At 38.9% G+C, this 25,000-nt stretch overlaps 1 protein-coding gene across 3 annotated transcripts in view; it reads left to right on the plus strand.

Annotated features, from left to right (window-relative positions):
- The window catches only part of LOC133619475 (dual specificity testis-specific protein kinase 2-like), a 117,556-nt gene that overhangs the window by 90,788 nt on the left and 1,768 nt on the right, over positions 1 to 25,000 (plus strand). For all 3 annotated transcript variants that reach the window (XM_061980519.1, XM_061980520.1, XM_061980518.1), the window contains exons 6-8: positions 11,064 to 11,246; positions 15,865 to 15,948; positions 16,167 to 16,253. In XM_061980519.1, the coding sequence (XP_061836503.1) occupies positions 11,064 to 11,246; positions 15,865 to 15,948; positions 16,167 to 16,253 (354 nt within the window). The remainder of the gene's footprint in view (positions 1 to 11,063; positions 11,247 to 15,864; positions 15,949 to 16,166; positions 16,254 to 25,000) is intronic.

Here is a 25,000-nt window from a genome sequence, read left to right on the forward strand (position 1 = left end):
ATACGGTATATATTTCTAATATTTTTTATGCTTCATCTATGGAGATCGGTAGAATTTGCTAAATTCCTGGAGGCACCAAACAAGAAAATATTTGTATTATTTATTCATACATCTGTTCTCTTAAATGCTATTTTTGTATAATTGTGTGAATGCTCCAAAGCATTCACACAAAATTAATCTATTTATTATTATTATTATTCAACTTATTCTTCTTCTTCTTCTCCAGATTTTGCCGCGCTCTACCTTCCACATTTTTCACCCGATTCAAAGCGTGCCAACTTCAAACTGTTCAGCTTATTCAGTAATCGCGGGCTTTCCCTTGACAAATTCCAAAAATTCCCAGAATTCCCGGTTTTCCGGGATGTTTTTCCCATTCAAAATGAATTGGCCATTTTTCAAACTTTCACCATTTCCATATTTTCCAACCTATTCAAACCATTCCACTTCAACACATTCCACCATCCTGGAAATTCAAACATGTTTTTTTTCCAAGTTAAAAAAAAAATCCAGGATTTTCCAGAATTCCTTGTTTTCCAATGCTCTATTTCCACCCTTTTTTCTGGCGACTACTCCTACCACATTTTTCAACGCATTTCAACCGTTCTACCGTCAAATCATTCCTCTTAATTAGGACAAAAAACGAGGTTGTTTTTTTAACTGGAAAAATTCCCGGTTTTCCCGAAATTCCAGGAATTCCGTCATACCATTTCTCAATTCAACATGTTACTACTTCAACAGTTCTCGACCGATTTGAAAAATTCCAACACCAACCCTTTCAACTCATCCATCCATCCATTTTCTACCGCTTATTCCCTTCGGGGTCACGGGGGGCGCTGGAGCCTATCTCAGCTACAATCGGGCGGAAGGCGGGGTACTCCCTGGACAAGTCGCCAACTCATTCTGACAATTCACGTTTTTTAATTTCCATTGAAGTCAAAGAGACATTCTTCAAAGTTCCACAACTTCCACATTTTTCATCTGATTTAAACTGTTCCAACTTCAAAATATTCAGCCTGTTTGGGAATTGTGTGCTCTAATTCAACAATTCTAAAAAAAATTCCCAGATTTCCCATCATTCCTTTTTTTTTTAAATTTGCATTTCCCCCATTCAAAATGAATTGGCCATTTTTCAAACTTCCACAATTCCCACATTCTTCATCCCATTCAAACCATTCCACTTTTAACACATTCCACCCTTCTGGACATTCAAACTACCCTTTTTCCAAGTTCAAAAAATTCCAGATTTTCCCAAAATTCCCTTGATACCATTTACTACTTCAACATTTCTTGCCCGATTTAAACAATTCCAACACCAACCAATTCAGCTCATTTCGGACATTCATGCTCCTAATCTTTTTTTTTAAATCCCGCTTTTCCCAAAATTCCCTAATTTCCAGGAAGTTCCCATTTAAATGAATGGGACATTTTTCCAAGTTGTACAATTCCCACATTTTTCAACCTATTCAAACCATTCCAACATCAACACTCATCCTGGACATTCAAACTAACACTTTCCCAAGTTCCAAACCAAATTCCGGTTTTCCTGGAAATTCTAACTCTTCAACATTCAAACCATTCCAATTTTCAAACCATTTCAGCGTTTAAACGATTTCAACATTTAAACCATTTTTACATTCATCCTACGTTTAGCATTTCAGTTCAGCGTCAGCTTTTCAACATTCAAACCATTCCAACATTCAAACTGTTCTTACATTCATACTACATTCTGTCAGCATTTCAGCATCGGAACATTCACACGCAATTCCTTCAGGAATTGCCTCTTCTAGTTCAACTTATTATTATTATTCTTTTCCAGATTTTTTTATTGTTATTTTTTTTAATTAAATCAACATAAAAAACACAAGATACACTTACCTAGGGATGATGTTTGATAAGAAATTATCGAGTTCGAGCCCATTATCGAATCCTCTTATCGAACCGATTCCTTATCGATTCTCTTATCGAATCCAGATAGGTTGTTGTATATGGAAAAAGCACAATATTTGGTTTAACAAAAGCTCACTTTTACTTTATAAGAAAAAATATATATATATTGACTGTTACCCCACTAAAAAAATAATATTGACTGTTGTTACCCAAAGTATATTACCGGGATTTTTCAGAAAAACAAATATATATAGTAACACAAAAACAACCTGTCTCTGTGATCACTATAGGTGAATAGCCATGCCTTGAGGCGTTTTTTCCGGTCCATTATTTTTGCTGCTTGTGTGACATGACGTAGCTCAGTCTAATGACTGAGCTACGTCATTTCCTGTGATGTCCCACAGGGCATTTCTTGTGGGACAGGATTCGTTCCCAGGGATTCGAATAAAGAACCAACTCTCTTTCTTATCGAACAACCGGGAGAACCGGTTTCGAACATCATCCCTACACTGCACCAACCCAAAAAACCTCCCTCCCCCATCCACACTCATTTCCAGAAAAGGAGCTGTCTCTTTCTGTTATTAAAAACTTCTGGTTCCTACAATATAGAATAATATAGTCTGCAAGGGATACAGTGTGCTGCTGGTCCACTAACATTTTCATTAATTACTATTTTTTATGTAATTGTTTTTATATTGTTTTACTTTCTTTTTTATTCAAGAAAAAGTTTTTTATTTAAATATTTATCTTATTTTATTTTATTTAAAAAAAAAGAAGAAAAAAAGGACCGTATCTTCACCAGACCAGGTTGTCAATGAAATCAGATTGTTCAAAAGGGTTCTTAAAACTAGGTCCAGTTCAGATTATGTCCAGGTCGGGCTCAGCAACACACACCTTCACCCATGTACACTGAAAACCAGGGAACACAACAGATTGCATAAAATCCACAAACAAAATTACATTTTCAAAATAAGCCTTTGAGGACTTCCCATCTTTTTTTTATGTTTTTTGGCATCATTATCGTTTTCAACCATATAACTTTCTAAAGTTAAAAAATACTGAATAAATGTTTTAAAGAAAGAAATACTAAGTGAATATCTGTTTTTGGCCTTAATAATAAACCTTTTACCGAGTACTATAATTAAATGGACTAAATCATGATTGTCAATGAACTCTCCTAAAATAACTGAAACCACATCAAGCTTCATAAACAAACCAATCTTTAAACACGTTGTTTCAACTTCCGCCCAAAACGAAGACACAATATGACAATACCAAAACAAATGCAGGGTGGATTCAGACTCCTGACAACAAAATCGGCAATCATCTGACTCTGTCATATTCCATAGTTTTAAAGGCCTACTGAAATGCGATTTTCTTATTCAAACGGGGATAGCAGGTTCATTCTATGTGTCATACTTGATCATTTCGCGATATTACCATATTTTTGCTGAAAGGATTTAGTAGAGAACATCGACGATAAAGTTCGCAACTTTTGGTCGCTGATAAAAAAGCCTTGCCTGTACCGGAAGTAGCAGACGATATGCTCGTGACGTCACAGGTTGTGGAGCTCCTCACATCTGCACATTGTTTACAATCATGGCCACCAGCAGCGAGAGCGATTTCCCCATTAATTTGAGCGAGGATGAAAGATTCGTGGATGAGGAAAGTGAGAGTGAAGGACTAGAGGGCAGTGGGAGCGATTCAGATAGGAAAGATGCTGTGAGAGGCGGGTGGGACCTGATATTCAGCTGGGAATGACTAATACAGTAAATAAACATAAGACATATATATACTCTATTAGCCACAACACAACCAGGCTTATATTTAATATGCCACAAATGAATCCCGCATAACAAACACCTCCCCCCTCCCGTCCATATAACCCGCCAATACAACTCAAACACCTGCACAACACACTCAATCCCACAGCCCAAAGTACCGTTCACCTCCTCAAAGTTCATACAGCACATATATTTCCCCAAAGTCCCCAAAGTTACGTACGTGACATGCACATAGCGGCACGCACGTACGGGCAAGCGATCAAATGTTTGGAAGCCGCAGCTGCATGCGTACTCACGGTACCGCGTCTGCGCATCCAACTCAAAGTCCTCCTGGTAAGAGTCTCTGTTGTCACAGTTCTCCACAGGCCAATGGTAAAGCTTGACTGTCATCTTCCGGGAATGTAAACAATGAAACACCTGCTGTGTTATCCGGCACAACAGTCAAGGGGTGCATTCTACGGCGGCGGTGCGTTATCCGGCACAACACCTGCCGCAATACACCGCTTCCCACCTACAGCTTTCTTCTTTGCTGTCTCCATTGTTCATTGAACAAATTGCAAAAGATTCACCAACACAGATGTCCAGAATACTGTGGAATTTTGCGATGAAAACAGACGACTTAATAGCTGGCCACCATGCTGTCCCAAAATGTCCTCTACAATTCGTGACGTCACGAGCAGACGTCATCATACCGAGACGTTTTCAGCAGGATATTTCGCGCGAAATTTAAAATTGCACTTAAGTAAGCTAACCCGGCCGTATTGGCATGTGTTGCAATGTTAAGATTTCATCATTGATTTATAAACTATCAGACTGCGTGGTCGGTAGTAGTGGGTTTCAGTAGCCCTTTAACATTTTTCCCGTGGGTAAGAAGTTATAAATAATTTTAATTTGAAAATAACGATTTTGCACATCGATAGTAGTTTTGCAAATTAATTTGAATATGGCATCCCACTGCAACGGGCAGTCAAAAAAGTCCTCCCATTTTCCATATGTGTTATATGCGGCTGCCTTCAAAGATTTCTTTATTAAATAAAAATTATATATTTTTCTATTTATTTTAGTTCCTTTTTGCCAACTAGAATTTCTTATTAGGGGTTTACAAACTAATAATTTAGTAGTTCCATAATTAATTATTTGTTTCCATCTTTTCCCAATGACTCCAGTTAGTTGATTAAATGAAAAGCTTGAACAATCATCACCATACATAGTTCTAAATTCATCATATTTCATAATCTTACCATTCTCATTGATAATGTCATTGACAAAAATGATTCCTCTTTCAAACATATTTTTTCCAAAAGAAAGGCTTTCCATCTATTACAATATTAGAGTTCATCCATATTATCTGCTGCAAAATATCATCTCTTTTTTCTGGCACATAAAATTGAAAACACCACCATGAGTGGATTGTTTCCTTTATGAACCCCGCCATGTTTCCCAGCAGACTCTCTTCATAAGGAAACTGGGAGGGGATCACTTGTAAAAACGGATAAAATTTCTTTTGATACAGTACATGTTTTTTTGTCCAACAGGACACTTGTGTACCACTCAGTGTTTAAATACATCTTTGGAACAATTGATGCTTTTAAAGACAGACACATAGCTTCAAGGTTAAGAAGTTTCAGGCCCCCATATTCATATTCATTGTACAAAACGTTTCTTTTAATCTTTTCTGGTTTGCCGTCCCAGACAAAGTCGAAGACCCTGCGCTCATAAACCTTAAAAAAGTTTTGTGATGGAGCTGGTAATGACAAAAACAAATAAATAAATTGAGGAATAATTAACGAGTTGACAATAGATATTTTACCATACAAGGTTAAGGATTTCCCTTTCCATAATTGAATAATTTTATCCAGCTTTCTTAGTCGATTATCATAATTTACTGAGCCGAGATCTTCCAGATTCTCTAGGACAACAACACCAAGTATGTTAACTGGCCCATCTGTCCACAAACAAGCACTTTGCATTCCATTCGAAAGGACGTTCCCTTTAGATGTCCGATCCTTAATATTTTACATTTATCATAATTAAGCTTAAACCCAGGTTGCTGTGAAAATATGTCCAAAAGATCAAGAAGGTTTCTTTTCCAGATTTTGGCGTGTTCTACCTTCCACATTTTTCACCCGATTCAAACCGTTCCAACTTCAAACTGTTCAGCCTATTCAGTAATCACAGGCTTTCCCTTGACAAATTCCCAGATTTCCCAGAATTCCAGGTTTTCCGGGACGTTTTTTCCCAGTCAAAATTAATTGGCCATTTTTCAAACTTTCACCATTTCCACATTTTTCAACCAATTCAAACCATTCCACCTTCAACACATTCCACCATCCTGGAAATTCAAACAAGTTCAAAATAATCCCAGGATTTTCCAAAATTCCTGGTTTTCCAATGCCCTATTTTCACCTTTTTTTTCTGACGACTACTCCTCCCACATTTTTCAACCCACTTGAACCGTTCTACCGTCAAAACATTTCTCTTAATTAGGACAATAAACTAAGTTGTTTTTTGAACTGGAAAAATTCCCTGTTTTCCTGAAATTCCAGGAATTCGGTAATACCATTCCTTAATTCAACACATTACTACTTCAAGATTTCTCGACCGATTTGAAAAATTCCAACACCAACCATTTCAACTCATTCAAACCATTCAAGTTTTTTACCATTTAGAAAAAAAATTCCCACTTTTCCCGAAATGCCCACATTTTTGGGAAATTCCCATTTAAATCAATGGGACATTCTTCAAAGTCCCACAATTCTCACATTTTTCATCTGATTCAAACTATTCCAACTTCAAAATATTCAGCCTGTTCAAGAATTCTGTGCTCTACTTCAACATTTCTAAAAAAACTCCAGGATTTCAGTTCAACTTCAGCATTGGAGCATTCACACGCAATTCCTTCAGGAATGGCCTCATCTAGTTCTTCAGATGCATTCATGAGTTCTGACTAAATGACAGCAACAACTTTGAGTCATGTTGTGCCATAACAGCTTTGAATATGCGCTCATTTGATGTGATCAACATGACGAGTGCAGCGTCGATGAAGCACAGATCATTTGTCTTCCTGCTTGAACGTGAATTGTCCTCATTCATTGATCCTGCAAACATTTGTTAAGTTACTCAAGTATGGAAGTATTATTGTCGCAAAATGTTTGGCAAACGTCTACCTCAGTCTGTGCGTGTGTGATCCAATTTGCGTGTACTAATTTGTGTGTCTGTATGTCAGTCCGAGTGTGTATTCAGATCCGCGTGCGTGTGGTAGTTTTAAGGTCCGCCTACGTGTGTTTTAGATGCGCATACAGTCGTGGTCAAAAGTTTACATACACTTGTAAAGAACATCATGTCATGGCTGTCTTGAGTTTCCAATAGTTTCTACAAATCTTATTTTTTTGTGATAGAGTGATTGGAGCACATACTTGTTGGTCACAAAAAACATTCATGAAGTTTGGTTCTTTTTTGAATTTATTATGTGTTTTCGATCTGCATACGTGTGTTTAAGATCCGTGTACGTGTGTTTTCAATCTGCGTACGTGTGTTTAAGATCCGCGTACGTGTGTTTTACGATCCGCGTACGTGTGTTTTACGATCCGCGTACGTGTGTTTTACGATCCGCGTACGTGTGTTCAAGATCCGAGTACGTGTGTTCAAGAGCCGCGTACGTGTGTTTTACGATCCGCGTACGTGTGTTTTACGATCCGCGTACGTGTGTTTTACGATCCGCGTACGTGTGTTTTACGATCCGCGTACGTGTGTTCAAGATCCGCGTACGTGTGTTCAAGAGCCGCGTATGTGTGTTTTACGATCCGCGTACGTGTGTTTTACGATCCGCGTACGTGTGTTTTACGATCCGCGTACGTGTGTTTTACGATCCGCGTACGTGTGTTTTACGACCCGCGTACACGTGTTTTACGACATGCGTACACGTGTTTTAGATCCGCGTACGTGTGTTTTACGATTCGCGTACGCGTGTTTTACGATCCGCGTACACATGTTTTACGTCCCGCGTACGCGTGTTTTACGATACGCGTGTTTTACGATACGCGTGTTTTAGATACGCGTACACGTGTTTAAGATCCGCGTACGTGTGTTTTACAATCCGCGTACGCGTGTTTTACAATCCGCGTACGCGTGTTTTACAATCCGCGTACGCGTGTTTTACAATCCGCGTACGCGTGTTTTACAATCCGCGTACGCGTGTTTTAGATCTGCGTACGTGTGTTTAAGATCCGCGTTCGTGTTTTAGATCCGCGTACGTGTGTTTTACGATCCGCGTACGTGTGTTTTACGATCCGCGTACGTGTGGTTTAGATCCGCGTACGTGTGTTTTACGATCCGCTCATGTATGTTTTACGATCCGCGTACGCGTGTTTTAGATCCGCGTACGTGTGTTTACGATCCGCGTCCGTGTTTTATGATCCGCGTACGTGTGTTTTACGATCCGCGTACGTGTGTTTTTGATCCGCGTACGTGTGTTTTAGATCCGCGTACGTGTGTTTTACGATCCGCTCACGTATGTTTTACAATCCGCGTACGCGTGTTTTAGATCCGCGTACGTGTGTTTAAGATCCGCGTTCGTGTGTTCAAGATCCGAGTACGTGTGTTCAAGAGCCGCGTACGTGTGTTTTACGATCCGCGTACGTGTGTTTTACGATCCGCGTACGTGTGTTTTACGATCCGCGTACGTGTGTTTTACGATCCGCGTACGTGTGTTTTACGATCCGCGTACGTGTGTTTTAGATCCGCGTACGTGTGTTTTACGATCCGCTCATCTATGTTTTACAATCCGCGTACGCGTGTTTTAGATCCGCGTACGTGTGTTTAAGATCCGCGTTCGTGTTTTAGATCCGCGTACGTGTGTTTTATGATCCGCGTATGTGTGTTTTACGATCCGCGTACGTGTGTTTCAGATCCGCGTACGTGTGTTTTAGATCCGCGTACGTGTGTTTTACGATCTGCTCACGTATGTTTTACAATCCGCGTACGCGTGTTTTAGATCCGCGTACGTGTGTTTAAGATCCGCGTTCGTGTTTTAGATCCGCGTACGTGTGTTTTATGATCCGCGTATGTGTGTTTTACGATCCGCGTACGTGTGTTTCAGATCCGCGTACGTGTGTTTTACGATCCGCTCACGTATGTTTTACAATCCGCGTACGCGTGTTTTAGATCCGCGTACGTGTGTTTAAGATCCGCGTTCGTGTTTTAGATCCGCGTACGTGTGTTTTACGATCCGCGTACGTGTGTTTTATGATCCGCATACGTGTGTTTCAGATCCGCGTACGTGTGTTTTAGATCCGCGTACGTGTGTTTTACGATCCGCTCATGTATGTTTTACAATCCGCGTACGCGTGTTTTAGATCCGCGTACGTGTGTTTAAGATCCGCGTACGTGTGTTTAAGATCCGCGTACGTGTGTTTAAGATCCACGTACGTGTGTTTTACGATCCGCGTACGTGTGTTTTAGATCCGCGTTCGTGTGTTTAAGATCCGCGTACGTGTGTTTTACGATCCGCGTACGTGTGTTTTATGATCCGCATACGTGTGTTTCAGATCCGCGTACGTGTGTTTTAGATCCGCGTACGTGTGTTTTACGATCCGCTCACGTATGTTTTACAATCCGCGTACGCGTGTTTTAGATCCGCGTACGTGTGTTTAAGATCCGCGTACGTGTGTTTAAGATCCGCGTACGTGTGTTTAAGATCCGCGTACGTGTGTTTTACGATCCGCGTACGTGTGTTTTAGATCCGCGTTCGTGTGTTTAAGATCCGCGTACGTGTGATCTCGATCCGTGTTCGTGTGTTCTCGATCCGCGTTCGTGTGTTCTCGATCCGCGTTCGTGTGTTCTCGATCCGCGTTCGTGTGTTCTCGATCCGCGTTCGTGTGTTTTCGATCCGCGTTCGTGTGTTTTCGATCCGCGTTCGTGTTTAAGATCCGCGTACGTGTGTTTATGTTCCGCGTACGTGTGTTTTAGATCCGCGTTCGTGTGTTTAAGATCCGCGTACGTGTGTTTTAGATCCGCGTACGTGTGTTTTAGATCCGCGTTCGTGTTTAAGATCCGCGTACGTGTGTTTTAGATCCGCGTTCGTGTTTAAGATCCGCGTACGTGTGTTTAAGATCCGCGTACGTGTTTTTACGATTCGCGTTTGTGTGTTCTCGATCCGCGTATGTGTGTTTAAGATGAGCGTCCGTGTGTTTTAGATCCGCGTTCGTGTTTAAGATCCGCGTACGTGTGTTTAAGATCCGCGTACGTGTGTTTTAGATCCGCGTTCGTGTTTAAGATCCGCGTACGTGTGTTTAAGATCCGCGTACGTGTTTTTACGATTCGCGTTTGTGTGTTCTCGATCCGCGTATGTGTGTTTAAGATGAGCGTCCGTGTGTTTTAGATCCGCGTACGTGTGTTTTCGATCTGTGTTCGTGTGTTTAAGATCCGCGTTCGTGTGTTTAAGAGCCGCGTTCGTGTGTTTAAGATCAGCGTACGTGTGTTTTCGATCCGCGTACGTGTGTTTTAGATCCGCGTTCGTGTGTTTAAGATCAGCGTTCGTGTGTTTTGGATCCGCGTACCTGTGTTTTCGATCTGCATACGCGTGTTTAAGATCCGCGTACGTGTGTTTAAGATCCGCGTACGCGTGTTTTACGATCCGCGTACGCGTGTTTTACAATCCGCGTTCGTGTTTACAATCCGCGTTCGTGTTTTCGATCCGCGTTCGTGTTTTCGATCCGCGTACGTGTGTTTTACGTTCTGCGTACGTGTGTTTAAGATCCCCGTACATGTGTTTTACAATCCGCGTACGTGTGTTTTACGATCCGCGTTCATGTTTTCGATCCGCGTACGTGTGTTTTACGATCCGCGTACGTGTGTTTTACGACCCGCGTACGCAGATCTTAAACACATGTACGCGGATCGTAAAACACACGTACGCGGGTCTGTCTGTCTGTATTAAGTGGTCCGTCTGTCATTAATCTAAAACAACCCTCAATTGGCTGTCTACTTACACGTGACTTTTGCAACATTTCTGCCGTGTAGGACTTGAGCAAGCGCATCCACCTTTGTGAGCGTGTCATACAACCTGCGTGTGCGTGTCTGAAGTGTGCCTACATTCAACCAACCATGGACAACACCGCGCATTTGAAACCAAATTAGAAGACGGCAAAACCATGTGTTGTTTCTGACTGCTTTAAATTGCGTGGCGTCTTCTATGGTTGGTTGAATGTAGGCAAATGGATGGATGGATAGAAGTAGTGTTTATAGTGTCTAACACTGCCCTCTGCTGGTGGACATGATCATCACACGTTGCATATAAAAGTAGTGTTTACACTATCTAACACTGCCCTCTGCTGGTGGACATGATCATCACACTTTGACAGCTGTCGGCCTGTGTGTTTGGTTGCGTTGCAGAATTGTCTGATCCGTGTGACGTGTCGCGGCCGCGAGGCCTTAGTGACAGACTTCGGTCTGGCCAGAGAGGTGGTGGAGCTGCCGGTTAAAGACGCCGCCGCTGCCGGCAGGAAGTTGTCATTGGTGGGATCTGCTTTTTGGATGGCGCCCGAGATGCTCCGAGGGGAGCCGTACGACCGCAAGGTAACTCAGTTGGAACTCCACTTACGTTACATGAATCCCATTTAGAGTTTTCAACGCTGACGCATGACATTCGCACAGAGCGCAAACGCGGTGATGGCCTGAAAAAACATATTTAAAAAAAATAGGTACTTGAAAAATTTTAAGCGATTCAGAATCGTAATAAATTATAATGGCGATTCATATATTGTCCGTTGTGCGCTTATATTGTCTACACATTTCCCATCCATCGTATACTAATATTGCTAACGTATTTTCTGCATGTCGTATTCTATTATTGTTAACAGGTTTTTTGTCTGTGGTACGCTAATATCGCCAAGACATTTTCCGTCCATTGTATGCTAATATTGCCAACACTTTTCTCACCCATCGTACACTAAAATTGCAAACATGTTTTTCGTCTGTTGTATGCTAATATTACCAACACATTTCCCGTACATCGTATAGTCATATTGCTAACATGTTTTCCGTCTGCAGTACGCTACCATTGCCAACCCCTTTTCCGTACATCGTATGCTAAAATTACCAACACATTTTTCCGTCCATCATACGCTACTATTGCCAACACGTTTTTGTCCGTCGTTTGCGAATATTGTCAACACTTTTCCCGTCCATCGTATACTAATATTGTGAACATGTTTTTCGTCCGTCGTACACTATTATTGCTAAGATATTTTTTGTCTGTCGTACGCTAATATTGCCAAGACATTTTCCGTCCAGCGTAAACTAATATTGCAAACATATTTATTGTCTGTCGTACGCAAATATTTCCAAGACATTTTCCGTCCGTTGTATGCTAATCTTGCCAACACATTTCCCGTCCATTGTATACTCGTATTGCTAACATTTTTTCTGTCTTTTATACGCGAATATTGCGAACATGTTTTCCATCCATCGTACGCTAAAATTAGCAACACATTTTCCGGCCATCATACACTACTATTGCCAACACATTTCCCCTCCATCGTATGCTAATATTGCTAACATGTTTTCCGTCTGCAATATGCTAATATTGCCAACACATTTTCCGTCCATTGTACGCTAAAATTACCAATACATTTCCCGTCCATCATATACTAACATTGCTAACATATTTTTTGTCCGTCGTACACCAACATTACCAACACGTTTTCCATCCGTCATACACTATTATTGCTAACATATTTTTTGTCTGTCGTACGCTAATATTGTTTACACATTTCCCATCCATCGTATGCTAATATTACAAACATGTTTATTGTCTGTCGTAAGCGAATATTGCCAAGACATTTTCCGTTCATTGTACACTAAAATTAGCAACACATTTCCCCTCCATCGTATGCTAATATTGCCAACACGTTTTCTGTCCATCGTACGCTAAAATTAGCAACACATTTTCCGGCCGTCATACGCTACTATTGTCAACATGTTTTTGTCCGTCGTTTGCGAATATTGTCAACACTTTTCCCGTCTATCGTATACTAATATTGTGAACATGTTTTTCGTCGGCCGTACACCAACATTACCAACATGTTTTCCGTCCGTCATACACTATTATTGCTAACATATTTTTTGTCTGTCATACGCTAATATTCTTAACACATCGTAAACTAATATTACAAACATGTTTATGTCTGTCGTACGCTAAAATTACCAACAGATTTTCCGTCCACCATACGCTACTATTGCCAACATGTTTTTGTCCGTCGTTTGCGAATATTGTCAACACTTTTCCCGTCCATCGTATAATATTAATGCTAGCATATTTTTTGTCTGTCGTACGCTAATATTGTTAACACATTTCCCGTCCGTTGTATACTAATATGGCAAACATTTTTTCCGTCTGTCGTACGCTAATATTACCAACACATTTTCCGTCCATCAGTCGCTACTATTGCCAACATGTTTTTGTCCGTCATTTGCGAATAACTTTTCCCGTCCATCGTATACTAATATTGCTAACATGTTTCCTGTCCGCCATACGCGAATATTGCTAACACGTTTTCCGCTGTACGCTAAAATTAGCAACACATTTTCCGGCCATCATACGCTACTATTGTCAACACGTTTCTCGTCCGTCGTACGCCGACATTACCAACACATTTTTCGTTCGTCATACACTATTATTGCTGACATATTTGTTGTCTGTCGTACTATAATATTGTTAACACTGTATGCTAATATTGCCAACACATTTCCTGTTCATTGAATACTAATATCGCAAACATGTTTTTTGTCTGTCATACGCTAATATTGCTGAAACATTTCCCGTCCGTTGTATACTAATATTGCAAATATGTTTTTGTCTGTCATATGCTAATATTCTTAACACATTTCACGTCCGTTGTATGCTAATATTGCTAACACATTTCCCGTCCATCGTATACTAATATCGCAAACAGGTTTTTTGTCTGCTGTACGCTAATATTGCCAAGACATTTTCCGACCAGTGTATACTAACATTGCAAACATGTTTATTGTCTGTCGTAAGCGAATATTGCCAAGACATTTTCCGTTCATTGTACACTAAAATTAGCAACACATTTCCCCTCCATCGTATGCTAATATTGCCAACACGTTTTCTGTCCATCGTACGCTAAAATTAGCAACACATTTTCCGGCCGTCATACGCTACTATTGTCAACATGTTTTTGTCCGTCGTTTGCGAATATTGTCAACACTTTTCCCGTCTATCGTATACTAATATTGTGAACATGTTTTTCGTCGGCCGTACACCAACATTACCAACACGTTTTCCGTCCGTCATACACTATTATTGCTAACATATTTTTTGTCTGTCATACGCTAATATTCTTAACACATCGTAAACTAATATTACAAACATGTTTATGTCTGTCGTACGCTAAAATTACCAACAGATTTTCCGTCCACCATACGCTACTATTACCAACATGTTTTTGTCCGTCGTTTGCGAATATTGCCAACACTTTTCCCGTCCATCGTATAATATTAATGCTAGCATATTTTTTGTCTGTCGTACGCTAATATTGTTAACACATTTCGCGTCCGTTGTATACTAATATGGCAAACATTTTTTCCGTCTGTCGTACGCTAATATTACCAACACATTTTCCGTCCATCAGTCGCTACTATTGCCAACATGTTTTTGTCCGTTATTTGCGAATAACTTTTCCCGTCCATCGTCTACTAATATTGCTAACATGTTTCCTGTCCGTCATGCGCGAATATTGCTAACATGCTTTCCGTTGTACGCTAAAATTAGCAACATATTTTCCGGCCATCATACGCTACTATTGTCAACACGTTTCTCGTCCGTTGTACGCCGACATTACCAACACATTCTTCGTTCGTCATACACTATTATTGCTGACATATTTGTTGTCTGTCGTACTATAATATTGTTAACACTGTATGCTAATATTGCCAACACATTTCCTGTTCATTGCATACTAATATCGCAAACATGTTTTTTGTCTGTCGTACGCTAATATTGCTGAAACATTTCCCGTCCGTTGTATACTAATATTGCAAATATGTTTTTGTCTGTCATATGCTAATATTCTTAACACATTTCACGTCCGTTGTATGCTAATATTGCTAACACATTTCCCGTCCATCGTATACTAATATCGCAAACAGGTTTTTTGTCTGCTGTACGCTAATATTGCCAAGACATTTTCCGAACAGCGTATACTAACTTTGCAAACATGTTTATTGTCTGTCGTACGCTAATATTCTTAACACATTTCCCGTCCGTTGTATGCTAATATTGCTAACACATTTCCCGTCCATCGTATACTAATATCGCAAACAGGTTTTTTGTCTGTCGTACGCTAAAATTACCAACACATTTTCCGTTCACCATACGCTACTATTACCAACATGTTTTCGTCCGTCGTTTGCGAATATTGTCAACACTTTTGCCGTCCATCGTATAATATTAATGCTAACATATTTTTTGTCTGTCGTACGCTAATATTGTTAACACATTTCCCGTCCGTTGTATACTAATATGGCAAACATTTTTTCCGTCTGTCGTACGCTAATATTACCAACACATTTTCCGTCCATCAGTCGCTACTATTGCCAACATGTTTTTGTCCGTCTTTTGCGAATAACTTTTCCCGTCCATCGTATGCTAATATTGCTAACATGTTTCCTGTCCGTCATGCGCGAATATTGCTAACATGCTTTCCGCTGTACGCTAAAATTAGCAACATATTTTCCGGCCATCATACGCTACTATTGTCAACATGTTTCTCGTCCGTTGTACGCCGACATTACCAACACATCTTTCGTTTGTCATACACTATTACTGCTGACATATTTGTTGTCTGTCGTACTATAATATTGTTAACACTGTATGCTAATATTGCCAACACATTTCCTGTTCATTGAATACTAATATCGCAAACATGTTTTTTGTCTGTCGTACGCTAATATTGCTGAAACATTTCCCGTCCGTTGTATACTAATATTGCCAACACATCTCCCGTCCATAGTATACTAATATTGCCAACATGTTTTCTGTCTGTCGCACGCTATTATTGCTAACATGTTTATTGTCCGTTGTACGCTAATATGACCAACACATTTTATGTTCGTCATATGCTACAATTGTTACTACTGCTAACATGTGTTTTATTTGTTTGTGTGTCAGGTGGATGTTTTCTCTTTTGGAATTGTGTTGTGTGAAATCCTGGCCAGAATTCCTGCTGATCCAGAGATACTCCCCAGAACTAAGGTACAATTATTATTACTGCAGTATTTATAATAATACTGTTTATTATAAACAGCTGTCATGTGTAACATAGTACAGTAATGGTACACACACACGATACTACTGAATATATTGTTGTTTATTATTTTGGAAAAGCACAATTATTTTGAATTTGATCTGGCTGGAAAATATGTCCTTCAAGAGGTGGATGTAGTCGATAACTGATGTTATCAATATTTCAGGATTATGGGCTGGATGAGGATGCATTCAAGGAGATGGTGAGCGACTGTCCTCAGCGTCTTTTACAACTGGCAGCCAGCTGCTGTATGGTAATACATACTTTTTTTATAATGCATTCACGATGGACGGGATATGTGTTGGCAATATTAGCATACAACGGACGGGAAACGTGTTCAGAATATTAGCGTACGACAGACAAAAAATATGTTAGCAATAATAGTGTATGACGGACGGAAAACATGTTCACAATATTAGTATACGATGGACGGGAAAAGTCTTGACAATATTCGCAAACGACGGACAAAAACATGTTGGCAATAGTAGCGTATGATGGACGGAAAATGTGTTGGTAATTTTAGCGTACGACAGACGGAAAACATGTTCGCGATATTAGTATATGATGGACGGGAATTATGTTGGCAATATTAGCATACAACGGACAGAAAATGTCTTGACAATATTCGGGTACGACAGACGGAAAACATGTTTACAATATTAATATACAACGGACGGAAAATGTCTTTGCAATATTAGCATACGATGGACGGGAAATGTGTTGACAATATTCGCAAACGACGGACAAAAACATGTTGGCAATAGTAGTGTACGATAGTCGGAAATTGTGTTGGTAATTTTAGCGTACGACACACTGAAAACATGTTTACGATATTAGTATACGATGGACGGGAATTGTGTTAAGAATATTAGCGTACGACAGACAAAAACATGTTTGTAATATTATAATACAACGGACGGGAACTGTATTAACAATATTAGCGTACGACAGACAAAAAATATGTTAGCATTAATAGTATATGATGGAAAGGGAAAAATGTTCACAATATTCGCAAACGACGGACAAAAACATGTTTGCAATAGTAGCGTATGATGGATGGAAAACGTGTTGGTAATTTTAGCGTACAACGGACGGAAAATATCTTGGCAATATTAGCATACGATGGACGGGAAATGTCTTGGGAATATAAGCGTACAACAGACAAACATCATTGCAATATTAGCATACGATGTACGGAAAATGTGTTAAGAATATTAACGTACGACAGACAAAAAATATGTGAGCAATAATAGTGTATGACGGACCGAAAACGTGTTGGTAATGTTGGTGTACGACGGACGAAAAACATGTTCACAATATTAGTATATGATGGACGGGAAATGTGTTGACAAAATTCGTAAACGACGGACAAAAACATGTTGGTAATAGCATATGGTGGACGGAAAATGTGTTGGGAATTTTAGCGTACGACACACGGAAAACATGTTTGCGATATTAGTATACGATGGACGGGAAATGTGTTGGCAATATTAGCATACATTGGACGAGAAATGTGTTAAGAATATTGGCGTACGACAGACAAAAAATATGTTAGCAATAATAGTGTATGACGGACGGAAAACGTGTTGGTAATGTTGGTGTATGACGGATGAAAAACATTTTCACAATATTAGTATATGATGGACGGGAAAAGTGTTGATAATATTCGCAAACGACGGACAAAAACATGTTGGCAATAGTAGCGTATGATGGACGGAAAATGTCTTGGCAATATTCGCGTACGACAGACAAACATGTTCACAATATTAGCATACGATGGACGGGAAATTTGTTAACAATATTTGCAAACGACGGACAAAAACATGTTGGCAATAGTAGCCTATGATGGACGGAAAATGTGTTGGTAATTTTAGCATACGACAAACAAAAACATGGTTGCAATATTAGTATACAATGGACGGGAAATGTGTTAACAATATTAGCGTACGACAGACAAAAAATATGTTAGCAATAATAGTGTATGACTGATGGAAAACATGTTCACAATATTAGTATACGCTGGACGGTAAAAGTGTTGACAAATTTCGCAAACAACGGACAAAAACATGTTGGCAATAGCAGCGTATGATGGACGGAAAATGTGTTGGTAATTTTAGCGTACGACAGACAGAAAATATGTTTGCAATATTAGTATACAACGGACGGGAAATGTGTTAACAATATTAGCATACGACAGACGGAAAACATGTTTGCGATATTAGTATACGATGGACAGGAAATGTGTTGGCAATATTAGCATACAACGGACGGAAAATGTCTTGGCAATATTCGCGCATGACAGATAATAAACATGTTTACAATATTAGTGTACAATGGACGGAAAATGTCTTGGCAATATTAGCGTACAACAGACAATAAACATGTTTGCAATATTAATATACAACGGACGGGAAATGTGTTAACAATATTAGCGTACGACAGACAAAAAATATGTTAGCAATAATTGTGTATGATGGACGGAAAATGTGTTGGTAATTTTAGCGTACGGCAGACGGAAAACATGTTTGCTATATTAGTATACGATGGACAGGAGTTATGTTGGCAATATTAGCAAACAACAGACAGAAAATGTCTTGACAATATTAGCGTACAACAGACAATAAACATCTTTGCAAAAAGTGTTGATAATATTCGCAAACGACGGACAAAGACATGTTGGCAATAGTAGCGTACGATGGACGGAAAATGTGTTGACAATATTAGCTACAACAGACAATAAACATCTTTGCAATATTAGCATACAATGGACGGGAAAAGTGTTGACAATATTCGCAAACGACGGACAAAAACATGTTGGCAATAGTAGCGTATGGTGGACGGAAAATGTGTTGGTAATTTTAGCGTACGGCAGACGGAAAACATGTTTGCGATATTAGTATACGATGGACGAGAAATGTGTTGGCAATATTAGTGTACAACAGACAATAAACATCTTTGCAATATTAGCATACGATGGACGGGAATTGTGTTAACAATATTAGTGTACGACAGACAAAAAATGTTAACAATGTTATGCTAGCAATACAAGTGTATGACGGACGGAAAACGTGTTGGTAATGTTGGAGTACGACGGACGAAAAAGATGTTCACAATATTAGTATACGATGGACGGGAAAAGTGTTGACAATATTCGTAAACGAAGGACAAAAACATGTTGGCAATAGTAGCGTATAGTGGCCGGAAAATGTGTTGGTAATTTTAGCGCACGACAGACGGAAAACATGTTTGCGATATTAGTATACAACGGACGGGAATTGTGTTAAGAATATTAGCGTACGACAGATAAAAAATATGTTATCAATAAGAGTGTATGACGGACGAAAAACATGTTGACAATATTAGTATACGATGGACGGGAAAAGTGTTGACAAAAACATGTTGGCAATAGTAGCGTATGATGGACGGAAAATGTGTTGGTAATTTTAGCGTACGACAGACGGAAAACATGTTAGAAATATTAGTATACAATGGACGGGAAATGTGTTAAGAATATTAGCGTACGACAGACGGAAAATATGTTAGCAATAATAGTGTATGACGGACAGAAAACATGTTGACAATATTAGTATACGATGGACAGGAAAAGTGTTGATAATATTCGCAAACGACAGACAAAAACATGTCGGCAATAGTAGCGTATGATGGACGGAAAATGTGTTGGTAATTTTAGCGTACGACAGACGGAAAACATGTTTGCAATATTAGTATACAACGGACGGAAAATGTGTTAACAGTATTAGCGTACGACAGACGGAAAACATGTTTGCGATATTAGTATACAACGGACGGGAAATGTGTTAACAGTATTAGCGTACGACAGACGGAAAACATGTTTGCGATGTTAGTATACGATGGACAGGAAATGTGTTGGCAATATTAGCATACAACGGATGAAAAATGTCTCGGCAATATTCACGCACGACAGACAATAATCATGTTTACAATATTAGTGTACAATGGATGGAAAATGTCTTGGCAATATTGGCGTACAACAGACAATAAACATCTTTGCAATATTATTATACAACGGACGGGAAATGTGTTAACAATATTAGCGTACGACAGACAAAAAATCTGTTAACATTAATATTATACGATGGACGGGAAAAGTGTTGACAATATTTGTAAACGACGGACAAATACATGTTGGCAATAGTAGCGTATGATGGACGGAAAATGTGTTGGTAATTTTAGCGTTTACGACAGACAAAAACATGTTTGCAATATTAGTATACAATGGACGGGAAATGTGTTAACAATATTAGCGTACGACAAACAAAAAATATGTTAGCAATAATTGTGTATGACGGACAGAAAACATGTTCACAATATTAGTATACGATGGACGGGAATTATGTTGGCAATATTAGCATACAACGGACAGAAAATGTCTTGACATTATTCGGAAATGACAGACGGAAAACATGTTTACAATATTAATATACAACGGACGGAAAGTGTCTTGGCAATATTAGCGTACAACAGACAATAAACATCTTTGCAATATTAGTATGCGATGGACGGGAAATGTGTTGACAATATTTGCAAACGACGGACAAAAACATGTTGGCAATAGTAGCGTATGATGGACGGAAAATGTGTTGGTAATTTTAGCGTACGGCAGATGGAAAACAAGTTTACGATATTAGTATACGATGGACGGGAATTGTGTTAAGAATATTAGCGTACGACAGACAAAAACATGTTTGCAATATTATAATACAATGGACGGGAAGTGTATTAACTATATTAGCGTACGACAGACAAAAAATATGTTAGCATTAATAGTATATGATGGAAAGGGAAAAATGTTCACAATATTCGCAAACGACGGACAAAAACATGTTTGCAATAGTAGCGTATGATGGATGGAAAACGTGTTGGTAATTTTAGCGTACAACGGACGGAAAATATCTTGGCAATATTAGCATACGATGGACGGGAAATGTCTTGGGAATATAAGCGTACAACAGACAAACATCATTGCAATATTAGCATACGATGTACGGAAAATGTGTTAAGAATATTAACGTACGACAGACAAAAAATATGTGAGCAATAATAGTGTATGACGGACCGAAAACGTGTTGGTAATGTTGGTGTACGACGGACGAAAAACATGTTCACAATATTAGTATATGATGGACGGGAAATGTGTTGACAAAATTCGTAAACGACGGACAAAAACATGTTGGTAATAGCATATGGTGGACGGAAAATGTGTTGGGAAATTTAGCGTACGACACACGGAAAACATGTTTGCGATATTAGTATACGATGGACGGGAAATGTGTTGGCAATATTAGCATACATTGGACGAGAAATGTGTTAAGAATATTGGCGTACGACAGACAAAAAATATGTTAGCAATAATAGTGTATGACGGACGGAAAACGTGTTGGTAATGTTGGTGTATGACGGATGAAAAACATTTTCACAATATTAGTATATGATGGACGGGAAAAGTGTTGATAATATTCGCAAACGACGGACAAAAACATGTTGGCAATAGTAGCGTATGATGGACGGAAAATGTCTTGGCAATATTCGCGTACGACAGACAAACATGTTCACAATATTAGCATACGATGGACGGGAAATTTGTTGACAATATTTGCAAACGACGGACAAAAACATGTTGGCAATAGTAGCCTATGATGGACGGAAAATGTGTTGGTAATTTTAGCATACGACAAACAAAAACATGGTTGCAATATTAGTATACAATGGACGGGAAATGTGTTAACAATATTAGCGTACGACAGACAAAAAATATGTTAGCAATAATAGTGTATGACGGATGGAAAACATGTTCACAATATTAGTATACGCTGGACGGTAAAAGTGTTGACAAATTTCGCAAACAACGGACAAAAACATGTTGGCAATAGCAGCGTATGATGGACGGAAAATGTGTTGGTAATTTTAGCGTACGACAGACAGAAAATATGTTTGCAATATTAGTATACAACGGACGGGAAATGTGTTAACAATATTAGCATACGACAGACGGAAAACATGTTTGCGATATTAGTATACGATGGACAGGAAATGTGTTGGCAATATTAGCATACAACGGACGGAAAATGTCTTGGCAATATTCGCGCATGACAGATAATAAACATGTTTACAATATTAGTGTACAATGGACGGAAAATGTCTTGGCAATATTAGCGTACAACAGACAATAAACATGTTTGCAATATTAATATACAACGGACGGGAAATGTGTTAACAATATTAGCGTACGACAGACAAAAAATATGTTAGCAATAATTGTGTATGATGGACGGAAAATGTGTTGGTAATTTTAGCGTACGGCAGACGGAAAACATGTTTGCTATATTAGTATACGATGGACAGGAGTTATGTTGGCAATATTAGCAAACAACAGACAGAAAATGTCTTGACAATATTAGCGTACAACAGACAATAAACATCTTTGCAAAAAGTGTTGATAATATTCGCAAACGACGGACAAAGACATGTTGGCAATAGTAGCGTACGATGGACGGAAAATGTGTTGACAATATTAGCTACAACAGACAATAAACATCTTTGCAATATTAGCATACAATGGACGGGAAAAGTGTTGACAATATTCGCAAACGACGGACAAAAACATGTTGGCAATAGTAGCGTATGGTGGACGGAAAATGTGTTGGTAATTTTAGCGTACGGCAGACGGAAAACATGTTTGCGATATTAGTATACGATGGACGAGAAATGTGTTGGCAATATTAGTGTACAACAGACAATAAACATCTTTGCAATATTAGCATACGATGGACGGGAATTGTGTTAACAATATTAGTGTACGACAGACAAAAAATGTTAACAATGTTATGCTAGCAATACAAGTGTATGACGGACGGAAAACGTGTTGGTAATGTTGGAGTACGACGGACGAAAAAGATGTTCACAATATTAGTATACGATGGACGGGAAAAGTGTTGACAATATTCGTAAACGAAGGACAAAAACATGTTGGCAATAGTAGCGTATAGTGGCCGGAAAATGTGTTGGTAATTTTAGCGCACGACAGACGGAAAACATGTTTGCGATATTAGTATACAACGGACGGGAATTGTGTTAAGAATATTAGCGTACGACAGATAAAAAATATGTTATCAATAAGAGTGTATGACGGACGAAAAACATGTTGACAATATTAGTATACGATGGACGGGAAAAGTGTTGACAATATTCGTAAACGACGGACAAACAGCATGTTGGCAATAGTAGCGTATGGTGGCCGGAAAATGTGTTGGTAATTTTAGCGTACGACAGACGGAAAACATGTTTGCGATATTAGTATACAACGGACGGGAATTGTGTTAAGAATATTAGCGTACGACAGATAAAAAATATGTTATCAATAAGAGTGTATGACGGACGAAAAACATGTTGACAATATTAGTATACGATGGACGGGAAAAGTGTTGACAAAAACATGTTGGCAATAGTAGCGTATGATGGACGGAAAATGTGTTGGTAATTTTAGCGTACGACAGACGGAAAACATGTTAGCAATATTAGTATACATTGGACGGGAAATGTGTTAAGAATATTAGCGTACGACAGACGGAAAATATGTTAGCAATAATAGTGTATGACGGACAGAAAACATGTTGACAATATTAGTATACGATGGACAGGAAAAGTGTTGATAATATTCGCAAACGACAGACAAAAACATGTCGGCAATAGTAGCGTATGATGGACGGAAAATGTGTTGGTAATTTTAGCGTACGACAGACGGAAAACATGTTTGCAATATCAGTATACAACGGACGGAAAATGTGTTAACAGTATTAGCGTACGACAGACGGAAAACATGTTTGCGATATTAGTATACAACGGACGGGAAATGTGTTAACAGTATTAGCGTACGACAGACGGAAAACATGTTTGCGATATTAGTATACGATGGACAGGAAATGTGTTGGCAATATTAGCATACAACGGATGAAAAATGTCTCGGCAATATTCACGCACGACAGACAATAATCATGTTTACAATATTAGTGTACAATGGATGGAAAATGTCTTGGCAATATTGGCGTACAACAGACAATAAACATCTTTGCAATATTATTATACAACGGACGGGAAATGTGTTAACAATATTAGCGTACGACAGACAAAAAATATGTTAACATTAATATTATACGATGGACGGGAAAAGTGTTCACAATATTTGTAAACGACGGACAAATACATGTTGGCAATAGTAGCGTATGATGGACGGAAAATGTGTTGGTAATTTTAGCGTTTACGACAGACAAAAACATGTTTGCAATATTAGTATACAATGGACGGGAAATGTGTTAACAATATTAGCGTACGACAGACAAAAAATATGTTAGCAATAATTGTGTATGACGGACAGAAAACATGTTCACAATATTAGTATACGATGGACGGGAATTATGTTGGCAATATTAGCATACAACGGACAGAAAATGTCTTGACATTATTCGGAAATGACAGACGGAAAACATGTTTACAATATTAATATACAACGGACGGAAAGTGTCTTGGCAATATTAGCGTACAACAGACAATAAACATCTTTGCAATATTAGTATGCGATGGACGGGAAATGTGTTGACAATATTTGCAAACGACGGACAAAAACATGTTGGCAATAGTAGCGTATGATGGACGGAAAATGTGTTGGTAATTTTAGCGTACGGCAGATGGAAAACAGGTTTACGATATTAGTATACGATGGACGGGAATTGTGTTAAGAATATTAGCGTACGACAGACAAAAATATGTTTGCAATATTATAATACAATGGACGGGAAGTGTATTAACAATATTAGCGTACGACAGACAAAAAATATGTTAGCATTAATAGTATATGATGGACGGGAAAAGTGTTGACAGTATTCGCAAACGACGGACAAAAACATCTTGGCAATAGTAGCGTATGGTGGACGGAAAATGTGTTGGTAATTTTAGCGTACGGCA

This window comes from Nerophis lumbriciformis, linkage group LG20 (assembly GCF_033978685.3).
Source record: "Nerophis lumbriciformis linkage group LG20, RoL_Nlum_v2.1, whole genome shotgun sequence".
In the NCBI taxonomy this organism is placed as follows: Eukaryota; Metazoa; Chordata; class Actinopteri; order Syngnathiformes; family Syngnathidae; genus Nerophis; species Nerophis lumbriciformis.